The sequence below is a fragment of the Poecile atricapillus genome, chromosome Z (assembly GCF_030490865.1).
Source record: "Poecile atricapillus isolate bPoeAtr1 chromosome Z, bPoeAtr1.hap1, whole genome shotgun sequence".
Lineage (NCBI taxonomy): Eukaryota > Metazoa > Chordata > Aves > Passeriformes > Paridae > Poecile > Poecile atricapillus.
Window position 1 is genome coordinate 29,760,706 of NC_081289.1, and position 23,447 is coordinate 29,784,152.

Here is a 23,447-nt window from a genome sequence, read left to right on the forward strand (position 1 = left end):
TGTTAAAATTGATGCTAAAACCCTTGTAAATGGTTTAAAAGGAGCTGTGGGTTGACCCCACTCAGCAGCCAAGTGCCTATGTAGCTTCTCACTCCCCTTATCTCTCCTCCACCCCCAGCAAGATAAGGAGAGGGGAGCAGCAAAAGCAAAACTCACTGTCTGAGATAAAGAGTTTAATGAATGAAGATATGAAAAGTAAACCACCAAATGATGCAAAGGCAAGCCTTCACTACTCCCACAGACAGACTGATGCCCAGCCAGCTGGCAAACAGCCACCTTAGAAGCCACAAAACCTGCATGCCCTTCTTTCTCTACCTCTTCCTTCTTTTTATTGTTGAGGTGATGCTTTATGATATGGAATAGCCCTTTGGCCAGCTCAGGTTGGCCAGTTCCCAGCCATGTACTTCCAACCTCTTGCCCACTCACTGTAGGGGCAGAGCAGGAAAAAGAAAGATTTGACGCTGGAAAGGTTTGCTCAGCAACAGCCCAAACATCAGTGTATTATCAACATTGGTTTCAATTTTAAATCTAAGACACAGCCCCATACGGGATGCTATGAAGAAAGTTAACTCTATCTCTTCCAGACCCATTACAGAAAGAAAACCCCAAGAAGTCAGCTATTAATCTGCATGAGATATATCACATAACTCACCATTTAGAAGCCCAAAAATCAGAAGTCATCTACTGTAAAATGCTTTCAGCATATGAAATCACGTGCCAGATTTATCAAACCTGACAGCAACCCACTACAGTCCATACTCTGTCTAACACTGTAGCAGTGGCTTTGACCAGTGTACATATAAAACAAGCAAGCCCAAGGCCTTTCCCAAACACAACTTTGTATGGGATCCTGTGGGACATGTGTCCACGTTTTCAAAGTAGATCTGTTTTCTTCCTACAGTTTGGATACTGGCATCTGCTGCTTACTCCCAGCAGGTTGTGAGCAGTATTGTACAGTAGATATGCATAAATAGAATCATAAATTAAATAAAATAAGCTAACAAGGTGCTCAGAAAAGCTGCTCTATGACTCTGCCACATCGCATGAGAACTCAGTTTATGACGTTTGCTTACTCTAGTTCCAGGGGGGAAAAAAACCCCAACAAAATAAAGCCTCTCAACAACAGAAACTACGTATTCCATGGAACTCTTCTCCTTTTAAAAAAGACTTCTGTGTTCCACAATCTAGAAGCCTCTATGGCAGTGACACCCACTCCTGCCTGTAAATAGACTGGGAATGGAGGGCAGAAGTGATGGTCTATGGAAACCATCAGTGTGTCTTCAAAGACCTTCGGAGCTCCTCAGCGTCTGTAGGGACAACTGTTCATTAACCCCAAAATAACCCAAACAGCACTACTCCCAAAGGCAGTAGTTTTCAATCTACCATGAAGCTCACTTCTCAAGGGTAAAGGTGTACAGCATCACAAATGTTTAACCCATGGAAAGACTTCAGGAGCTGGGTATAAACACTGCATAGCTTCCTGGCACTTTAAGATATTTAAAGGCAAATGCAGACCGTATTCCTCTTTGGGAAACTACTTTCTCTCCATGCAGCAAGAGCTTGCTAGGAAAGCTAGTCAGATTTGAACATGGACCAAGCAAGGTTATCTGCCCTGGTTTTTAAAGGTAGCATTGCTCACTGAAGAGTTCTGTTCTGAATTTGAGAGGCAAAGGCACAATGAAAGTGAGCAATCAAGGCCATGATTATTGGTGTCCAGCTTAAAAGAAACCAAGCTCCACTTCCAAGTGAGCTGAATCCACTTTAAGGCATACTGGGGGGGGAGGCACAGTGAACACTGACAACAGCATCTGTCAAATCTAAATAAGACTAGAAATTTCTTTTTTCCAAAATACATGACCCAGATTTGGGTTCTGGGATACCAGTGAACAAAACCCACAGTTTTGTTTGAGGTATTAGAAATTTTACAGCTTGTGCACAGCTCTGTTGCTTGCCACACACCTCAATGCAGATGTGCCAGAACCACCAGAGTTCTGCTGCAAAAGCTTCAGCCTTAATTCCCCTTTCTTCTCCCACACTTTTCTGCAGCAGATCATGGATATTTGCCATTCCACAGTGCTACACAGCAAGCAAGCTCACTTCTAAACATGTCCAAATAGACGTTTCTAAACCGCAAAATAAACACCGTTCTTACAGTAAGTTAGGCAGCAAAAGGCAGGTTATACTTAATATTTCATATCAAATGTAGTGTTATTTAACTTTTTTCCTTGTCCTCAGAGTAGTAGTTACAAGAGGCCCTTTTGAACAACACAGACTTCCACAGAAAGTAACAAATTAGTTTACTTTCTGGGCTTTTTAGTCCCTGTCATGACAAAATAGTGATCATCTTGCCTACTCTTCGGAGGAGGAACTTTTGACACACCAGGTGTTCCTTTGTTATATGCCTGCTCCTTTGGGAGTGGCTTCTTGGCTGCTAGGGCCAAGCTTTTGTTTGTTTGCAAGTTTTTGGTTGAATGCTGACCTTTTGTGGAAGGCTGTGCTGGCTTTTTGGTCACTGCTGCTTTGGCTGAAGTTTGAGGAAGCCTTACAACAGACAAAGGTGTGCGTTCAGCAGGTTTGGATAAAGAGGGTCCAACCTGAGGGGGATTACTGGCATTTGGCTGCTTGCTGCCTGCTGATGACACATTTTTGCTTGTAGGTAACAATGGAGGTGGTGACTTTGATGCTTTGCTTAATGCAAGGGAGGGTGCAGAAGCAGAAAGTTTTAGCTCGGAAGCAGTTTTCAAGTTCCTTGCAAGATGAGAACTTGTTTGTGGGGCTTTCTGAGGATGCTGAGACCCAGCACCTGAGATCTGAATATCATTTTCAAGAGGTTTTGCAAGGAGTTGCTGAGAATGTGCAAACTTGGCAACAGTGCGCAGATTTGTAACCGGCAGCCGAGCAGCCCTGGAAGCGACCAAATTCGCTTTGGTTTTAGTGGCAGGTACAGGTTTGCATTTAGCAGGGACACACTTCTGTTTTGAAGTCGTTGTTCCAGCTGTCCCAGACAAGAGAGATGGTTGTTTTTTAGAGGGTGAGAGGACAGGATGGGCTGCTGGTGCTGGGGAGCCCCGAGGCAGGGCAAATTTCACCTTGGCAGTATCAGGGGACCGAATACGTTTGCGCAGCGTTTCAGAGGGAACAAGAGCTGTTCTTGATCCTGCACCTGAAGAACTTTTGCTTCCAGGCTGTGAAAGAGCAGAAGCTGGTGAGTTGCATGCAGGAGACTCCCGTTTCTTCGAGGTGCCAGCTAATGGTTTGAAAGAAGACTGCACACCTGTTGCTGAGGATCCTTGTAATTTAGACCTGACTGTTGATGACTTGGCAGTGGAAGATGGGGTAACAGGCACTCTTGGTGATGCCAGGGCAGGGGACTGAGGACATTTAGATAAAGCCTTCTTGGCACTGGCCCCAAGACCTAAAACAGGAGCAGGAGATTTTGATGGCTGCTTTTGAAACATATTGACAGCTGACATTGGATTCATAAGAGGAGGCTCCTGATTTCTAGCTGACAAGCTGGGGACACTGTCACTGGTGACCCCTTTCTGAAATGCCAGGATTTTTTGTTCCAGAGTTGCAAACTGAAGCACTCGGCATGGATCATATTTGAGCAGAAAACCTTGAAGAGTGTCCCAGCCTCCACCAACACGTACCATCACATGCTTGCCATGCAGCATCTGAGAATGGGGAAGAGGGGGTGGGAGAAGAAGAGAAATTTTTATCTTGTGTTATTTTTCTTCATCTTACATTACCACCTATTGAAAGTGACTAAAAATAGCCCTTCCTTTCTTACAGAGAAACATTTTAAAACAGAGAAATTATGTGATAAACAAGATTTATGCTTCCCAATTATTTTTTTGGATAGCTTCTCCTGCAGAGATAATAATTCTGTGTCAGAAAATAACAGAAGCATCTTCACAGAAGACATTTTAACCATTCTGTAAGAATTTTTGTTAAGTATACAGAGTTCTTGGCATGGGTTTAATTTAAATTATGGATGTTCTTGTAACACAAACTCTTATGACTGCTGGTGAGAGTACTCAACTACCCCACAAATCATAAACTCCAAGAATCCAGGCTTTGAACAAGCAACATTCTCAGGATATTCTATGGCATTATCCTCAATTACGTTGCAAGTCATTACTGAAATTTTAGAGACACCACAGATAAACATTACCTTAGTTTAGTGTGGTTGTAAAATCAATGTTTGTGGATCAAAGCTCTAAAGAATGGAGTAATTACACCTATTTAGAATATGGGATTGAATGACAAGTTGTTCCAACCTAAATAATCCTGTAATTCTAAAACAACTCCATAAAAATGAGCTTTTCACTTAAAAGCATTTCTCTCCCCAAAATAAATATAAATCAGAGTTCTAAAAAACTACTTACTCTTATGAAGAGTATTTTATCTCCCAGCCTATAACGTCCCTCTGATAAGTATTCAATTGAAAATCGATGGGAACAACTGCAGGGAGGATCTTCTGCTATATGTTTTACCTGGTTATTAAATTGAAAGCATTTGTTAGTATTTTGATAGAGGCACAAGTCTAACCATCTATTGAGTTAATCTTCTATTAAGAAGGAAGACTCAAGAAGGGAAACACTAAATAAGGGGGACAGGGAGTCCCCAAATAAGTGCTGGGTTTGAGAGGATCTGCCTCTAAGAGCCACTTAGAAATGTAACGAATTGGAAGGGTGAGATTATAGCCAAGAAGGAGAAAGAGTGAGCTTTCAGAGAAAGTAAGGATCTGGTTGCTGACATTCCCAAAGAAACAGATTTTTTACATTACAACACAGAGGACCTTTAAAACAAATGAATTTTTAAGCAGAATAAGAAAATATTTCATCATTTCCTCTGGACCAGTTCACAAGATGTACAAATCATTTCCTTTTCTGCAAACATACTCATTTCCAATTGGTACAGCTACTGAGGTTTGATTTAGAAGACTTTCATCAAAGCCTGCTTTAACATCTGATGAAGTTTTACAGAAAGATCAAATTGAAGAGAAACATTCATTGCAGTTATAGAATATTGACACACAAGAAAAATTGGAGGAGAGCATTTCTTTTACTCAAAGAAGCAAGGAAAAGGAAGAGGGGAAAGGAAATCCAAGTAGGTAATATGCACTGCAAAACATATAGAACAGTACTGTATTTACATTTTCAAAATAAAACAAAACAAAAATGATAAAAAGAGGTGCATACCCTTCTGTTTTCTATTTGAGGAGGCTCACATGTGTTAAATGAAAACCAGTCTGTTGTTACTGAGACAGATCATACAAGCACCAAACTAAGAGTTCAATTCAAAGCCTGTATCACACTAAGCAAGTAGCACTTACTGCCTCGTGTAGCTCCCCATGGTGACAACATGACTTTGGTGTGCTAGGAGGTGATGGTGGCCCAGAGTTCATCAGCAGGGTTTCTTCTAGCTCAATTTCCTTCTCTAGTTTTACAAGTACAGGAGGTTCAACTCCATACCTCAAATACCAAAGAAGAGTGTTTAATTTACTAAAGAAAACAAAAAGAAACTGATGATAACAAACTTGCAAAAAAAGTGGCTTGACAAACTGGGACATCTTAATCAGTCAGAGGAGTAATTGCCTTGATAATTCAAAGAGAAGGAGCATCTCTGAGTTTCTAGCAGAAGCCCTTTCTAAGGCAGCCTTAGTGTTACCGAGGATGCAGTAAAAATACTTCCAAAACAACACAGTTGAGGTCACATCCAATTTAGATAGACTATCTTAAAGCTTCCAGCTCTGCACTAGAAATAAATTAAGTCTTAAAATAAATTTAGATAATAAAGAAATATGTTCCAAAAAGCTGAGAAATTTAAACCCCTAAAATCATATTTAATGCTCAGTGAGTTCTTCCAAGAGGTACACATTACCTCTACGCTGAATGCATAACTTAAACACACAGCTATAGAAACCAGCACCTCTCCATGGAAAGGGTCTGATAAATTTTTGAAAAAATATTCACACTGTATGATGGTCCTAGAAAAACTACTCATTACTTTTTGCACAGAATTAACATCCACTGCACTGCACTTAACAGCTGCAAATAACATCCTAACTTTGTCTTAGGTTTTACTTAGTAGGATGTATCCTTCAGTTTATTGTTAGGAGCGTGTGCGGATCACATACCCGGATACAATGCGCCCAATTTCCAGCAGACAAAGATACACTTGTCTTGGATCCTTGTGCAACACTGAAAGGGAACAGAATAAAGAGGAGTTGTAGTTCATATTTATTGCAGGAGGCCTATGCAATTAGGTACAGCCAAGAGGAGGGAAGATGAGGTATCCATGACTATAAATTTCCCATCATCCTACCAAGAGGCAAGGTACATTACCATTGATAAAGCACTACATGCTTTACAGCTCTAATTTTCTATTCTATAAAGTCTTTAAAGCCATCCTGGCACTCCTGAAACCACTCTTCCCTTCCTCCTAAGAGAAATATGTTTTATGATCTTTCCTCTTGATGAGAAGAGGAAAGAAAGAGATGTGAACATTTCCCATTCCCTACCCCAAAAATGCAATATTGCATTCTTAAAGATGAAAAGCACTTAACTACAAATAGGAAAATACACCTATCTGTTCATGCTCATGCCTACAGACACAGCCAGGTACATGGCACTCTGGAGGTTGCCATCCACAGGAGGATACACTGCAAGGGCCCTAGCTGAGAAGTGGATGACTACACAGCCAGTCAGCCTGAGTGGTTTTAACCTTGGCTGGGAAAGAACAATCTGGGTGACTGTGTTACCAGTTAAGTAAGCAACAGATATTTTTTCTTATCACTACTTCAAAAGTTCCAGCTCTATATTTACAGATGAAATCCAACACCTTTCTGATGTTCAATTTGATATTTAAAATGCCTTTGCTTTAAATGCGTTTCCTAAAGAATAATCCAAGCATAAAGTCAGATTTTCTTGTTTACATCATCTACTCCAGTTTCTAAGTCAGCTTTTTAAAAGATCCGATTATGAAAGGTAAATCTAGAATAGAAAGTTGACACAGCCATAATCTAAAAACTACTTTTAGAGGCAAATTAATCTCTTTTTTAGTGTATGAATATGTGTGTGCATGTGTGTGTGTATTTGCCAGCTGTAATGGAAGTGTTTTGATTCCCTTGAATCCAAAAGGGAAACATCCAAATATATCCCTAGCAAAGATCAAGACATTTGTTTTGGCTTGATGTCAAAAGGGCACCCCACAATGCCTACTCTTCCTTTCTGCTGTCTCAGGACCCTCTTGATTTATTTCCTTCCCAGTCATCTACACTTTTCAGGAGGTGCTGCTATATGTACCTGATAGGAAAAAGACAATTGTCAACTTATCCTTCCACCTATTTCATTCATGAAGAATGGCTTGAAAGTCTGATAGAAAACATCAGTGGAAAGAATGTTTCATCTAGGAGACTGCAAGTCTGCTCATTTCAGCCGCCAAAAAGGCTCACAGAAGATATTTATGCCACAGATCAAGCTTGTGTCAAGAATTACAGACTTCAAAACACTTCTTTGCTATGAGTGAAAGCCACAGCACCAGGAAATCATATCTGCTTATCTCAGGGAAGCGAAACAGGTTCTAATTACCTGTCCACTTACAGGAACTAATATGTTTAAGCAATACAATTCATACAAGGAGCTAAAAAAGAAAAAAATTAAAATATTCTTGTAATTCAGTCCTACTCATCTGTATTTCCTGGCACTGAAACAAGATACACTCACTAGTTAATCAAAATGAGACAGATGCAAATGATGGAGTTTTCTCAGCTGTTTTAAAAGATGACATATCCAGTAGAGATGCATGGGCATCCAGTCCAGCCAGCATGTAAATAGCATTTAATGGCACAAAGACTTCAAAATCCAATAAATATCCTGACAAATTAATATGATTACTGATAACAAAGATATTTTCTCAGTTTTTTGCTAGTCTGCTGACAGGCAGATATTTTTTCTTATTAAAAAAATAAAAGCCAGAAGACAAAAAACAGAATTTGGCTTGCCATAGAAAGTTTTGTATTAATTTTTACTGACATAATAGCTGGTGGAAGAGCATTTCCTTATTTATTATGTGATGGAAATACAATCCTCTTAACTAGCAGTCAAAAAATTTTATTCTGTCATATCACTCTAGAAGATTATATACAGCATCAGTTGTGCACTGGGGCAGGCATACTCATAGTTGGTAATACTTATTTTTATAACTATCTTACTAAATGGGAAAATACAAATTGTTTAGCATCATGTTAAGTGTGTCCTGAAGTAAATGTTAATTATCAACAGGCTGTTGCCATTTCAGACACAGTGCCCTGATGTTGTTACCAATTTTAACCATCATGAATGTATTATTCTGAGGGATTTTTGCAACAAGAATGAGCTCTAACACCAAATAAAGGATCTTATTGTGAGTTGACTCCATGGCCTTGTGGTCTTCCCACACACAGAAAGTGAAACCACACTTTTCTCCTGATTCTCAGCAGTTCTTTTTACTGAAGAAAAACACGTTATCTTGCACAGCTCTCAGTCCCCACTTCATCCCACACAGTAACTTTCAGAAGTTTAGAAAAGCATCATGAAAGTTATATTAGTTATTGAACTGATTTTTCAAGGCTTTTACTTGGACACTGCATTAAATAAAATCTGGCACAAAACATGCAGAGTCAAGACAAAAAGTTCAAAAGTCTATAACAAGGCATCTTCCTGACCAGGTAGTTATTCACACAGAGATCAAAGCAAATCTTATGAAAAGAATGAGTTACCTAAGCCTTCAGATTCAAAGAGGTATGTCTCATCAACTCCAATGGCTCTACACCACTTAAGAAAGTTGGCTGTATTATCTCTTGCAAAAAAAGATCCTGATGGAGCATCCTTCTTACATGGAACTTTTCTCATAGGAAAATTCTGTCAAGGTCAAAAAACAAGAAGTACATTGTGCACACACAACATTGCCAACAGATTTCAAAGCATATTTGTAAAGGAAAATACACCCTAAGTTCAGAGCACAGAAAGAATTGTAACTATTTTGTGTTCACCTCAGTATGTATCCTATGAAAAAAGCTACACTAATATAGAAGGCATTCTACTCATCATTGTGAATAGTCAGTGAGTGAACGGCCCTTAGCTCTGCAGCCTTTGTACTCCAAAGTAACAGAGACTTGCTTGCTTGCAATTCACATTTCAAGTAAGCATTGCTGCTCAATAAAAACACTGAAGCCCATCTCCAGGTTTGGATACTTTTACGGCTGACCTGCACACGTGAGTTCAGCCACCACTTTCTGGCATAAAACATACTACCAAGTGCCAATGGGTATCTTATTAACAACCCACACTGATGTCAGGGGAACAAACTCCAGACTTGAACTAGCTCTTCCCCTGGCAAGATTTCCACTGAAATCAAACTAAAAACCTAGCAAGAACCTTAGGATGTGATTAACAAAGCAAGTAATTTTTTGCATGAGTTCACCTATAAAGCCACTTTGTTGTTAATCTGTCTCTGGATACACAGCATACAAAATGCTTCTTTGGGAAGCCTCACTCACCTGCTTTCCCTGTAACTACTGCTTAAAATTTAGGACTTTATATATATATGTTTTAAAAATCATTATACAACTTACCCTTAAGTTATTTGTGCTACAACATTTTTTAACTGTGTTTTGAAGAACATCAACCAGTTGGCAAAGCAGTACCCCATTATCAAGTTCTTCTAGCAGTTGTTCTGCTTTGACTTCCATTCCTTTCAGAAAAAGAAGGTCAATATTAGAGTTATTCCACAGAAGGTAAAGAAGTTTCATGTGAACTTAGAGGCAGCTCAAAAAGCATTCCAGTGTAAGACTGAAAAATAGAAGAAATATGTAAGTAAAATCAAATCAAATATTCATTTAATTAGATTTTAATTAGACTAACAAGATTCAGAAATATAAATTTGAATTAATTGTGCAACCCTTAAGAGGTGGCAGCTAATAAAACTGAAATCAAAGCATGCATTTTAATCTCCCAGCCATTCAAACTCAAATACACCAGATCTTAATAGTACTAACCATAGGTATTACACATCAGCGCTGACTAGAATATTGGAAGTGCTTTGAAATTAATTAGAGAGTGATTTATTTTCAAGCTCACCCAGCAAGCCAGAGAGCCAGATTGAGAGATCCTCTTGCATAGGCACCAAAGTGGCTTCATGCCGCACAGATATCCATTGGTCGTACAGGCACACATCTGCCAAACCCGGCCCATGTCTCGGAGTCAGAGGACTTCGGGGGCTCAAGGGAAGCTCATCTCCAAACCACACCTGCAGAAGATTGCAGTAAGCTGAAGAAGGAAGCTCTAATACTTGCAGTCAGATGACAAAATTTGTGGTTCTGAATTAGTCTGAAGAACAATTATTCAAAGAGTAAGCGTTCCCTTTCAACAGATACAGCAAACCAACACTTCAATCAAATGGTTCTGCTCTTGTTAGTAACTCCTGCACCAATATACCACTGCATTCATTCTCTTGATTCCTTTGGATTAAAAATTACATACTTTCCTGAATATAGAATAAAGAGAACATACATTAAATGCTTCAAATTTTTTTTAACTCGGCACATTTTAAGTCATGAAATCTGCAAATTATCATATAATTTACTACAGACTACTGATTTTTTGACCAAACATTTCAGAGACATTTTGTGCTTAAATCATTAAAAATTATAACATTAAAATGCTGCATGTTCCCATGCAAGGACATAACACATTTCTTGAACACAAACACGTAGCATTTCTCTTCTGCATATTTTCTAAATGAGAGGTAACTTACATTTCAAGAACAGGACCACACCGTGGTGAAGAAAAATTTCCAAAGACAGAGTCCTTCTGGTATTCTTAACTATTTTCCTTCAGTTCAGTGTATATGTAAAATATATTTATTTATACTTAAGTGATTAAGTAGAATATAAGATTATTCAAAACCACATCTTAATCATGATGCAAATTTTTAAATAATCTCAGGCTTTGACTCCAAAACCTTCTTAGCTAACAGCACTAAGCAGTGAATGGGTCACCTATCTGATAACAACAGTGCGTTATCCTTGTCACATTTCTCCTTGTAAAAGGGGAAAATTACTACTTTTTTTTTTTTTTTTTAATCAGAAGTAACTGGGGAATCTAGTATTTCATCTGCTTCAGGGTAGACTTTTGTATTAAAAAAAAGTATTATGCATGTATACAGGATTTAAACACTTCAAAAGGCATTTACCTGAACCGCATTCTGCATGGTCACCTGCTTTACATTAGTTTCTGCTCCTGGGGAAAAATAAGAGATTTTTAATACAGTCTCTCCTGCTTTCATGAAAATCCTGAGAAAAACCCATCAGTGCTGTTTTGGAAAAATAAGAATGAGTCTCATAGGAAGGGAAGGGGAAAGAAGGAAATATCTTCATAGCTAAGGTTTTGATCCAGTATTAAGTCAACTTCTGTTCTCTGCCCTTAGATAAAAGTGCAGTTATTACAGGAAAAGTAACAACTAACTTCGTATTCATAAACAATGCTCCAAAGTTGGCAAGATTTTTAGGAGCTGTATGACATTTATTTTGCCAAAGAGTAATACACATACTTCAAACCATTCTTGGATCTAACTGTTGGCACTGATTTTTCCTTCCAAGTTATCACAAGTGTATCTTGTACATGTGTGCAGAGAGGTATATGCATCCTGAGTTTACATTAAATATTTAGAAGATCATGAAAACCTTAAAGCAAATTAATAATTTCGACAAATAAGATTTTTCTCTCATAGAATCATAGAATAGTATGGGTTGGAAGGGACCTTAAAGATCCTCGAGTTCTAGCACAGACACATGAGAGAAATCAATGTCAGGCTCCGGGTCTCAAGACGCGCAACATTGCCAGGCTAGCTGTGTGCATGTGTACAGAAGGTATTCCTACATAATAATTTTCCAGTGGTATTTTACAATGTCAAAAAAGTTCCTATCTGTGTCTTGAAACCTGTTGAAAACAATTTACTTGCTCTGTTACTTAATAGCTGCAATAAAATTTCATCTTACTGATTAAATTGAAAACCAGATTGCAGACATTATGAGACATTATTAACTCCTCTGTTTTCATTAAAAATAAGTAATCTTCCTCTCCTGCCCCATATATTTAGGCTTTGTATGTAAATGACATCATCTTCCCTCCTGCACATCCTGGCCCTCTTAAGACAAAAGGCTGAATAGCACATCACAGAAACACAATTCTTGTAAAAATTCTCACCCTTTCATCTACATGAGAAAGCATAATGGTGTGATTTTCTCCCCTTTGTTCCTTTCCACTGCCTTAAACCTCACAGACTATGTGGGACCACGCGTATCAAGCATTTCAAACAACTTACCTCTACGACTGGCAAATGAGCAACCAGTTTGGTTTCAGCTGAAGACACTTCCTTGTATCAGGACTGCTAGCACTTCTCCGACCTTATCAGAGACACTCCAAGTGATATCTTTCCCCTTCCTTTTATTTCTAGGGAAGGAAAAAAAAAGAAAAATTAAAAAAAAAAAAAAAAAAAGGAGAGGCATCCTCTCCTTGATGTCATTTTTCCTTCTATGAATGAACAAGGGAAGGGAAGGGTATATACCAAGCATTACTAATGAGCCTGTTATGCTTCCCACAGCTTTGTCCAGGGGAATACGTTTTCCTTTGGCATAAGAAAGCTATTGTCCTAAGAGAAGCTCAATAAGAGGCTTCATTGATTAAAAAAAATAAATAAAACAACAGCAGAACAGCCAGTAGAGAAGTTGGTCTCATTAAAATAAGGAGTTCCATATAGGCTAACAAGAGCTCTAGCATATTAACTGCCAAGGGAAAACAAAAGACAGCCTAATTCACAGGGAGCACTCAAAACATGAACAAAGCAAAATATTCACACTGCAGCTATCACAGGAATGCTCAGCATCTGCAGTTTTGTGGCATGCCTAACAAAATCTAGTCTTGCCAAAAAAAAAAAAAAAAAAAAGAGGCGATTGAGGAAAATCGTGGCACTTGAACTTCAAGGGCCTGCTCTTCTAAAACAAGTTATTTTGTAAGTCCACATGTCAGAGCTCCCCAGAAAGTCAAAAGGCTTCACTTATCAGAGCATCTGAAAAACACTTAACAAAAACCCCCTCTGAAGATATGAGCTAGTGCATTCATGCACAGTGCATGAATTTTGAGTTGAAAAAGTGATACAGTAACAATTACCCATTTTCAGATGCCAAATGGTTCAGCTCAGAGATTGCAGGGAATACAGATTAATGCAGCCTTATCACTTACTGCAAGAGGCACAGGATGAGAAGACCCAGATCTGCCACCTTCAAGTAGTCAGCCTGCAAATGTGCAGAAAGTGCTGTGGTGAGGTGAATACTACAGTACCAGGCAGAGTCATAACCAAATGTGACTTCTAAAACCAGTTGGGTTCCCTGCATCAAAAAGCTGTTCATAATGAATGAAGTATCTGATACTGAATTTTGGCAGCTCCAGATAGGACTGCATCAGTTTCTATGCATGCCAGTTTCATCAACTCTCATTCAACAGGCATTTGGCATTCAGACACAGAAGTTTGTGAAAGAAAGGACCTTAGAATAAAAGTACAGTGTAACACGTTCCCCACAGAGCTTCAGGCCATGCCATTCTCATTTCCAGGCAGACCTTGATAGGCTCAAAGTTCTGGTACCCAGGATCCTCAAGGTCGCTTGGGAGAGAAGTCTAAATAAGCCTATCACAGTAGAAACAATTCTTTTAATAATTCTTACTCTTACTCTTCCTGGTGTTGTTTCTTCCCCATTTTTCCCTCCCTGCTTCACCCCTTAAGCACAAGGAAAACACCAAGAAACTTGTGAGCATTTCCCAACCAGGAGGCAGTCAGTCCAGTCCCAAACTCAGCAAGCAGAGATGTCCCCCACCACCAACCCCTCTTTCAGGAAACACCTCATTTCTGCTACCAATGGCTCTGGGGATGGAAGGAAAAGAGCTCCCACCTATCCACACCTTACAGCTGGATCGATGCAGAGACACTAATTTACTGGGAGACAGGTGGTTAGCCCCAAATGATATATCAGGAGAGGCAAGAATTGCCTTCAGCTGGTTGAGTGTCAAATCTCCAGTGAAGGACTAGAGCTATAGATCAACACCAGGTAAGAGATGAGAAAAACACCCCTATCTATTGACACGTGGCATAGGGACAGTCATTCCTCAGGAAAAGGGGTACAGACACACCCTGGACATGACCAACACAGACTTGTGAGACCACAGTTTGCTTCTGCTCTCCACAGAGATGCCCAGCACCTTGCCCCCAGACACTTTGAGAAACAGCAGAGTCAGCAAATACTAAAGCACTTTACACAAATACTTCAGGGTGTTAACACATGCTCTTAGATGCCACATGAGATAGCCTGCTTAGGATCAGTTGTATCAGGATTTACAGATCTCTCACTGGGGCCCAACCAGCAAGACATGCTACACTAATTACAACCCATTCTGTAGCACAAGATGAACTGAGTCCAAATCCCCCTTTACTTGACTGAACAGTTTACATATAAACAAACAAAATCCACAACCCTACAGATAGTTAAAATATTGATGAAGCAGCCATTGACCTAGCTTAAGTCGAACCTAAAGGGATTCACAGGCTCATTAAAATGCCTTCTGTTAACAGGCTCATTAAGAAAAAACTTGGGTAGAAATGCTTCTACATCTTCACCCAATATTTAAGATATACAACATCATCTTCTATTCCATCAACACCTAAAGGCAGTCACAACAGTCTAACCCACAGCAACTGGGTTAGTCTTGACAGTACCTACTGAAAACCATGTTTATAAACACACTGAGATGAAAGAAGCTGTCATGTCAGTATCTGTTGAAACCTACTACAGGATAGTCAAGATTTTTTTACAGACACATCTGGCTAACATGCAGAAGAAAAGGGGTAGGCGCAGAGACACCCACTGAACGGAGCACTACTCCCTCCATCACTACAACAATTACAGAGCCTTTTTGTTGCATTACTGAGTCAGCAGGAGCTCTGCTTCCCTGGGGAGGCCTCAGAGGCACGAAAGAGAAAGAACCAGACTAGTCAGTCCGAGGTGATGGGCTTTAAGGTGGCAACCAGCTCCTCACATTAAGGCACGCTGACTGCTCTCCTCAGCGACAGCGTTTCCACACCTCTCCGTGAAGTGCACACAAGCAGAGGCAGCGAGCAAGCTCTCCCCCGACCAAATGGCAACAGAGGCCCTGCGTACACCTGTCAGGGCAGAGAAACCCACTTGAAATCAGGGAGGAGCAGTCCGTCTCCACAGCTGGCATCTCCGCAGGAGACATGCAGACGGCTGCTTTCCCACAGGAGCATCCAGTTTGGGCAGAGGCTGGTTAACACCAGACACGCTGCCCCAGCTGCTCCCTCATACACAGACAGATTCTATCCCTCCCATTTCTACCCTACACTTCCTCCAGCGAAGCAACGTGGAGGGGAGCATTTTTCGATGCCCATTTAGCAGGCTGCTGGCTGGCCACTGTCAGGAGTAATTTGTTACGATTTAAATATAAAATCGTGTCTTATTCTGAAATTGTCAGCCGGTACAATTTCAAATGCATAGGCCAGTTAGGCCTTATAGCTCCTAAAGGAATACATGTACTTTTTCCCATGTCTTGATCTGATACTTTGCCAAAGGTGACACACAGCATCCTTGGAACACGGCCCGCTTTTGGGCAAAGAAAGGAGCCAGACGCTTTTTGGCTTGTTAAGCAATATGAATGAGTGTTTTAGCCCAGAGCACTGGGGCAAATTTCCTACAGAAACAGCACTGCATCCTCGAACGCCTGCATAAGGCACAGGAGAGACTGGTTTGAAGGCTCTTATGCAAAAACTCTCCCCTCTCCCTTCCCCAGGGTAAGTTTCGAGTCACTTCCCTTCCGACAGCCGTGACAGAGACAGCGGATGAAGTGCTGCCGCTGGACGGGCGACCGGGCGGACGGCAGCGCCCGGCTCCGCCCAACACGGGGCTCTGCCGGGGCTCCCCGACACGCGGGACCCGGCGCCTTCCCAGCGCTGCCCCTGCAGACAGGCGGGACCCCCCGAGCGCCGCCGCTCCGGAGCTGCGCGCCCGAGGCACCGACGCCAGCGGGGCTCCGCCACAGCGCCCGCTCCTCGCCCGCCGCCGAGACCGGACCCGCTGCCCCTCAGCCGCCCCGCACCTCTCCCGAGGGCCGGGCCACTGCCACCCCCCGGTGCGGGCTGCCGTCACACCCACCACTCTGCTGTGCCGTGCTGTCCTGTGCCGTGCTGTCCTGTCCTGTGCCGTGCTGTTCTGTCCTGTGCTGTGCTGTGCCCTCACGGCGCATGGGACGCCACCGCCCCGGCCCGCGCCGGCCGCTCCTTTCGAAAGCGCCAATCGGCGCCGGGGGCGGGGCCGTGCCCGCCGCACCTGGCCCGGAGCCGCGGCACCGCCTCGTTCCCGGCTGGTACACCGCCCCCGGCTGGGACACGGCTCCGGGCACACCGCCCCCGGCTGGGACACGGCTCCCGGCTGGGACACCACCCCCGGCTGGGACACCGGCCCGCCCCCGGCTGGGACACCACCCCCGGCTGGGACACCGCCCCCAGCTGGGACATCGCCCCCGGCTGGGACACCAGCCCCGGCTGGGACACGGCTCCCGGCACACCGCCCCGGGCTGGGACACCGCCGAAGGGCCCCTGACAGGCGGTGTTGTGCCCGGAGCGCTCGGCACAGCGCTGCCCCCGCAGCCTGGGGTCGCGCCGATGGGAGCGGACCCCGGCACGAAGAGTCCCCCCACCCAGCCTGCAGCCCCGGCGGCATCCGCACCTCCGGGCACAGCATCCAGACACGCTCACCTGTCTGCTGGTGGTGTTTCTGAGAGCCATTAAACACCAGCAAAGTCATAAAGCAAATTAACCTGTGACACACTTTCACAAAGTAAAGATACTCTATAATTTTTACTTCGAAATAATAATGCAATTGAAATTACATGTTATATCACGAAAAGAGTCTTTGTGTGTATGTGGTTTTTCTCCATTACATAATTTTTCATCTAGTGAAGAAATAACATCTTGCACGCCTTATATGAACACAGTTCAGAGTAGAACAGCAAATGACTATGACATTAGCCATTTAGCTGGTTTATTACTGTAACTATCTGGAATACATTCTTTGACAGAGGTAAAGAACAAAAAACACACTGCAATGAAAAATTATGAATGGAAACTTGCATTTCTCCATTTCTTTACACAGGAACAGTAACTGCAATCAGCTTAATTGCAGTGGGAATTAATTGGGTTCCTCTGAAGAGCTGGTGGGCCCTTTCTGATCAGAGGGTATAAATACAGAAAAAGTTATATTCACATGTGCGAATCTGATAGCTATACAATATTCTGTGCATAGTGAACAAAATTACTTTTATGAATCCATGGCATGTTTCTATAAAAATGCAGTAAAGAAAATATAATGCACCGTGGGATACTTTTCTGTGAAAATAAGTGCTATGTGGTCCTTTAAAAAGATATTTCTCCTAAAATAAAATAAAGAAGTATCCATCACTGCACATCCCAGATCTCACAGAGAAGAGGTGTGAATTTGTGATCATTCACTCTCCATGACATCAGCATCTCTGCATGATGATGGTTAAATGTCCGTAATTCTGTGAGACGACCAAGAAGACATGCAAAGTGTTGAGGGTTATCTGGGTGGTGAAGTTTGCAGACTTTTTGTAAAATATCCAGCAGTGGTTCTTGAAGCCTTTCCACAGAATCTCTGTCCTTTATGTATTGTCGATCTGATTATGGTTTTAAAAGAAAAAACTGGTTAACAAACATATGCTTTGATACATTGCAATTATTTACTGATAAGTTAATATAAAAATATTCTTATTTATTCACTGGTCAATGATGTTCATACTTACAAATAATATTTCTTTTCAAATTAATATGAAATAAAAATGTTTAATGCTGTATTTTTGCTTTAGGGTTTTCACATAAGCTTCCCACTTCTAGCTTGAGGAAACTTTAAACCTTCTCAAAAACTGAAATATTTTAACTTTGCAATGTTTCACTGGAGTTCTGTCATTGTCTCTCCATGTGGTTCTGCACCAGAGTACATCTTGCAATGCATTGCAAAAACTGAGCAACAACCTAAGTTCTTGGAGGTGTAGTACTCCTGGGGAATTTAGCCAGTAGAGGAGTGTACAAGCATGTCACCAGGGTGAAATCAAGCATCTTCATCCTCAGATTAAATATTTTGTTAGAAAATACTTGTCTTTTTATTTTGTTCATATAGAAATATGTGTTTGGATACTTGGATTGGGAGGAAAAGAGAAAGATGGGATTTTTGGTCTAAAAAAATTTCCTGAGACACACTGAATCAAAGAGTCATCTAAATACTTCAGCTTCCCATCTTTCATGAAACCCGATTTGGAAACCTCCCAATGAAGTCTGAAGACCTTCATTGCCATACTCTATTCTACATTACAGGTTTCCCAATTTCCCTCTAAAATATGTGGCACTCCACAGTGGTCAGTGGTGATGTGCATATAGCCACATCTGGGATCTTCTGAAGGAAGAAGCCTGTGCAATGAAGAGATGTAGTTTTTAAAAGCATGCTATTTAAGCAGTCTCTTCCTTGTATTCAAAACCAAATGGTGCAGCAGGACATTTGGAGCTTGCATTTATGTGCTTGTTTTCTAGTTTAACAACTGAATATACAGAATGAGCACGCACATTCACTTACTCCATGTAGAATGTAAGTCTTTACAAATCTCACATCATTCTCCTCATGCTTTCTTTCCAGAACCACTAATATTTAATTCTGGATGAGAAGTTACCTGGAGATAGGATAACTATGGCTGTGAGCAGAGCATATTCTTCCTGTGTCATCTTCAGCTCTCCAATACTTTTATAAAAATTAAACATGGGAGTTATGAATTCATCTGAGATACCTGTGAGAGTGAAAAAATAGTTATAGTATGTCTTAATTATTGAAGCACTCTGGTTTATTGCTACACAGCAATTATTTCATATTTCATATTGACTGTCTTGGTGGAAGAAATGTAATATAGAAGTCATGATGCAAGACAATTAGTTACAAAAGTGCAAGTACATCCTTGTTTTCCAGAGAAAACTAGGCACAGGCAAGCACTGGCAATTTCTTTTTGCATGGTTTCAAAGTCTTTCCTTCAAACAGTTCATTTTACTCTGCAGGTCTGTCCATCTGGCTCTTCAGGACAAGTTTCATACATGGTTTCCTTGTTGTCTGCTGATAATTCTCTTGCGAAGCAGACCCTGTGTTCCCTGTCTCTGCATTAGTTATATGGAAACCTCTCAGAGAGTATGGTTTAACTCCAACCCAGCTCTGCAGCTAACTGCCTTGGGCAGTTGCTTCAGTTGTCTCCATAAAGGCTCTTAATTAATCCCTTTATGTAGCCTGAAACTTTCATTAGGTCTAGGATTACCTGTAGTCCAGGATCAACTTGCTTGCAACTACTACTACTACCTTAAAGCGTAAAGTAATGTATTATAAAATACAGAGCCAAAAATAGCTAAGATCCAGGCCTATTTATGAATGGGGTCATGTGATTCTCTCACCATCAGCAAAAGCCTTCAGGGTTTCCAAACTAAGGCATGCCAATGGGATTTCTTCCTGAATTTGTCATCACATCACAATATTCTTAGTTAGCCTTAAATTACAGAAGTACTCCATCCTGCTTTTTGGTGTAAAAGAGAAGTCTTGTGACATCAAAATTATTCATTTGTTAAATGATATGTGAGTCACTCAGAGCAGACACCAAACTATTGACAGCAGCTGCTTGCAGCTCTGAAGCAGTGTAGATGTCCAAACCAGTGGTTCTGCTGCAAGAGCCTTTTGGCCTTCAGTGGCTGAAAAGGTGGAAGCTTCCTCGGTTCCCACAGATGAAGGCCATAGGATCTCTTGTAAATTTAATCTTAATTTTTGAGCCATTCTAGGAGAAGTCTTTATAACTTGCTTTGGGAACCACATAAAATAATACAGGTTTGAGCGTTGTGTACAGCACAAAGCTGAAGTCTGGGACTAGTGAGGTTTGGAGTTCCCCGCAGTAGGCGAAATTCAAACTGAAACTCAGCAGGTGGAACTCAAAGAAAGGAAACATGAAGTCACTTGACTCAGCTATGAAACAGTCACATTTTGCTGTGACAGTGAATTTACTTCAAGCAGTGGAATAGTTATGTGTCCCAACAGTGAAAGTATGGTCTTGCAGGGTGTGGCTTATTTTGTGGCTGAGTCATGTGTTTAAACACATGACATGAGCAACCTATGTTCACTTCATATTATAAACCACAAATCTTGTTTCTGTGATGAGTTCAACACAACTGAGCCTAAGTCAATTAAGGGGATATATATGATGCAGGTCAGCTCATCCTGCAGAAGTTTGTAACACGGCTGGACCTTCTTACAGAGCAAACAATAGTCACAGCATCTAATGTGCTGCGAGGCTTATGTTGTTAGTCATCAGCGTTAAGTACTTAAAATTTTGATTACTTGTTATTGCTGACTTTTGGGGAACCATCTGTCTCTCTCTCTTGGATGGTTTTAAATGCCAAGGTTCCTTATGTTATGTAAGTAGCACATATATATAACACACCAAAGTCTTAAACTTTGCATGAAACTAGAAAAAAAAAAAAAGAAGTAAAAAGCTGGGCCCTAGAGTAGAGCAAATGAATTCCTTTCATGGAAATGAGTAGCTCAGCAATAAGATGAGAAAAATCCAAGACAAACTTGAAAACTTGATAATTTTAGAAGTCTCTGTGCAAGGTATCATGTCACTGGACACAATCTTGACAGGAAACAAGAAATGGTAGGAAGTGGGCTGTGACTAGAACTCCCATCATTTGTTTCTCATATTTATAATCTGATTTTTTTTTTCTTTTTTCTTTCGAAGGTCAGGTTAGCTTTCAGCTGGATTAATTCATTGCTTTTGCTGACCCCAAGCTCCTCAAATCCTGTATGGCAGAAGTAGGATGAAAATGGTGCTGGCAAACAGGATGAGAAAAACTAATTCAGGTCCTCACTGGTCCAAACAATGCCTAAGCATGTAGTGAAACAATCCCTGCCCAGAAAGCTTATCAACTAACATTAAGTATGGAAGCATAAAGTAAAAAAATGAGTACAGATGTGAAATCAAATTAAATTACTGCAGAGGACTCTGCATTAGTGTACTGCAAACAGAGAAATAAAATCATAGCAATGAAAGGGAATTTAAAAAGGGATGTCTGAGCAATGCAAGTGATTTACCACTTTTCTAAGGAGAACAGAACTTCAAAATCTTTAAACTGATATATGTCATGAGACAATTATGAAAAAAATCCATGAAAAATGAGCAATTTTGGAACCAGGAATCTTTTCTCTTAGTAGTTTTGTCATCCCACCTATGCTGGAGTTTCCCTGCTATTATTTACTCTTCCTGTGCACGCTACACAAATTGCTTTTCCGTCACAAGAGGGGGCTGTTTTCTAATGTGATTGTAAAGGCTTCGGTCTGGATTTAATAAGCTCCAACAGAAAGAAAAGAAAAGCAGGAAACACAGGAAACAGATGTATATAGTTCTTTTTTTTTTTTTTTTCCTAGCTACTGTATGAGATGTTGCCACTTCAGATTATCAGAACAAGAGTTAAAGGTGATTTGGTGCTTTGTAGCTGGAAAGTCTAGAGAAGAAATGAGTAACTTCACAGAAATGTCATTACTACAAGTTATAGCTCAAAAGCAGAAAGAAAAAAACCTCAAATAGATGAAATTATATTTCTGGCCTCACTGAGAACAGAGAAGTTAGTTCTGCCTAACTGTCTATATTTAGATCAGACAAGAACTCTGCACAGTGCTGTCAGGCAGGCAGAGCTTCCTGGTCACTGCTAATTGTGCCTCCTTCCTAACTTTCTTCAAAAAGGTTTCAAAAACCTTGTTTCATGCAGCATTATGACAGTAAGAACATGCTTATTCTTCATATGTCATTGGGCACCTTTCTGCATTGTATGGATTCCTGCCTAACCCAACTCAGCCACCTGCAGAAGATACTGCAGATCATTTGATTATTTTGTTATGTTCATGCATGTCTGGCTGTAAAGCCAAGTGTGGTCTGTGGGAAATACAAGCTTTACTGAGTGCAGCTTTGCAGCATCAAACTAGAGCAGATTTAAACCCATGAGCATTATTCATTCAACGTCCCTTACTTGCACAAGTTCATCTCCATCTGTAATTCAGGACACAGCATTACTTTAGACCTTGTCTTTTTTAGAGTTTTGTTGCTATGATTTCTCTTTAAAGGTAAGGTGACTTATACCTTAATAAGGTTTGCAGTTTCAGGCCATGAATAATTATCTGTTTAACATAACCCTGGAATACATGTATTTACTGTGGTATCAAGTCAGTATTGCCAGCTTTTTGAGACAGCATTATCTCTTCTATTTTGACCATTTTGCAAAACTGAATAATTAATCTCTTGCAAGAAGAAAGTTTGAGAATAAATGCTAATTAACAGTAACTAGCACCGTGTTATTAATATAGATAGAGATCATTTTTTCTTGATAAACATTGAGGTGTTAGCAAATATGAAACCAAGGGTATATTAGTAGCTGCTTTATGCAAATAAAATATTCTAATTACTCTTACATTTTGTCTTTCACATTATTCCATCCACCAGAATTGTTTTTCATGATGCTTATTCACTCTCCCTTCTGAGCTGCTCAAATGCATCGATGGCCCTTTAAACACTGACCAAATTCACCCCCTTGATGCTGAATGCCAAATCAGGGGAAAATCTAGCCAGGAGAGAAGACACAGCAGAGCATGGGCACATACTTTTTTGTCTGCCATTATCCTGAAGGGGTTAAATGGCCAACTTAAATGAGACGTTAGCATGTGTTGAGCAGAGCTCACAACCAAGTACCAAACACCCATCTTCTTTAAAGGAGTCAGTAGGACCTCTGTTAAGTCATAATGGCAAGCAAGGAAACCTTAGTTTAAAACACCCAACCAACCAAACAACAAACCAAGCCTGTAAGGAGGGTGCAAATGACCTTTCCACATACCCTCCTCTAGCAGCGGCCTGAGTGCCTGCAGTCGACAAACGAGGCCTGATACACAGCAGCAGCATCTGCACTGCCTTGAGCTAATCTTCATAGGCAGAGCCTAAAATAAGTTTTTGGCCTCAAGAAGCACACTTACGCAGAAGAAGGGAGATTGGGTCCCTGACATCTGTTCTTGCTTTCATGGGTACAGATCTATTCTGTAGATATGATTTAAATAATTTTAGCACCTTTATTTGTACTTTAGGTACCTAGCACTGGATGTCTCAGTGTGGTAGATTGAGCAGGAAAGGTGTGTGAACAGAAGAGCTCTTTCCTCTATTCTGCAATTTAGAGTGGTCTAAATTTCTAAATGTTTTGGGCAGTGTGCC

General features: G+C 40.8%; 2 protein-coding genes across 4 annotated transcripts in view; both read right to left on the minus strand.

Annotated features, from left to right (window-relative positions):
- Positions 1 to 1,119: 1,119 nt before the first annotated feature.
- Positions 1,120 to 16,329, minus strand: LOC131573892 (GAS2-like protein 3). 2 transcript variants are annotated; one of them, XM_058828237.1, is made up of 11 exons: positions 16,262 to 16,322; positions 13,287 to 13,339; positions 12,370 to 12,497; positions 11,239 to 11,285; positions 10,125 to 10,293; positions 9,620 to 9,738; positions 8,765 to 8,906; positions 6,143 to 6,206; positions 5,339 to 5,477; positions 4,389 to 4,496; positions 1,120 to 3,674 (listed from the first exon to the last, which is right to left on the minus strand). In XM_058828237.1, exons 4-11 carry the CDS (start codon positions 11,254 to 11,256, stop codon positions 2,298 to 2,300), a joined length of 2,136 nt encoding a protein of 711 aa, XP_058684220.1. In that variant the 5' UTR covers positions 11,257 to 11,285; positions 12,370 to 12,497; positions 13,287 to 13,339; positions 16,262 to 16,322; the 3' UTR covers positions 1,120 to 2,297. The 2 variants fall into 2 exon arrangements, with proteins under 2 accessions (XP_058684220.1, XP_058684221.1); XM_058828238.1 differs by lacking the exon at positions 13,287 to 13,339 and having other exon boundaries at positions 16,262 to 16,329.
- A 697-nt stretch (positions 16,330 to 17,026) lies between these two features.
- The window catches only part of LOC131573642 (bile acid receptor-like), a 35,783-nt gene continuing 29,362 nt past the window's right edge, over positions 17,027 to 23,447 (minus strand). Inside the window, exons 9-10 of one of the 2 annotated variants that reach the window (XM_058827793.1) lie at positions 18,846 to 18,959; positions 17,027 to 17,801 (exon numbers count right to left, since the gene is read on the minus strand). In XM_058827793.1, coding sequence (XP_058683776.1) covers positions 17,563 to 17,801; positions 18,846 to 18,959 — 353 coding nt within the window. In that variant the 3' untranslated portion in view covers positions 17,027 to 17,562. The remainder of the gene's footprint in view (positions 17,802 to 18,845; positions 18,960 to 23,447) is intronic. The other variant, XM_058827794.1, reaches the window with a different exon arrangement.

What these genes read in the sequence shown, in the direction of transcription:
- LOC131573892 (XM_058828238.1), bottom strand. An exon ending in CTGGCTCTCTGGCTTGCTGG is followed by an intron (nt 9,739 to 10,124) that starts GTGAGCTTGAAA and finishes TTTTTCTGAAAG; the next exon opens with GAATGGAAGTCAAAGCAGAA. An exon ending in ATGGGGAGCTACACGAGGCA is followed by an intron (nt 4,497 to 5,338) that starts GTAAGTGCTACT and finishes TTTAATAACCAG; the next exon opens with GTAAAACATATAGCAGAAGA.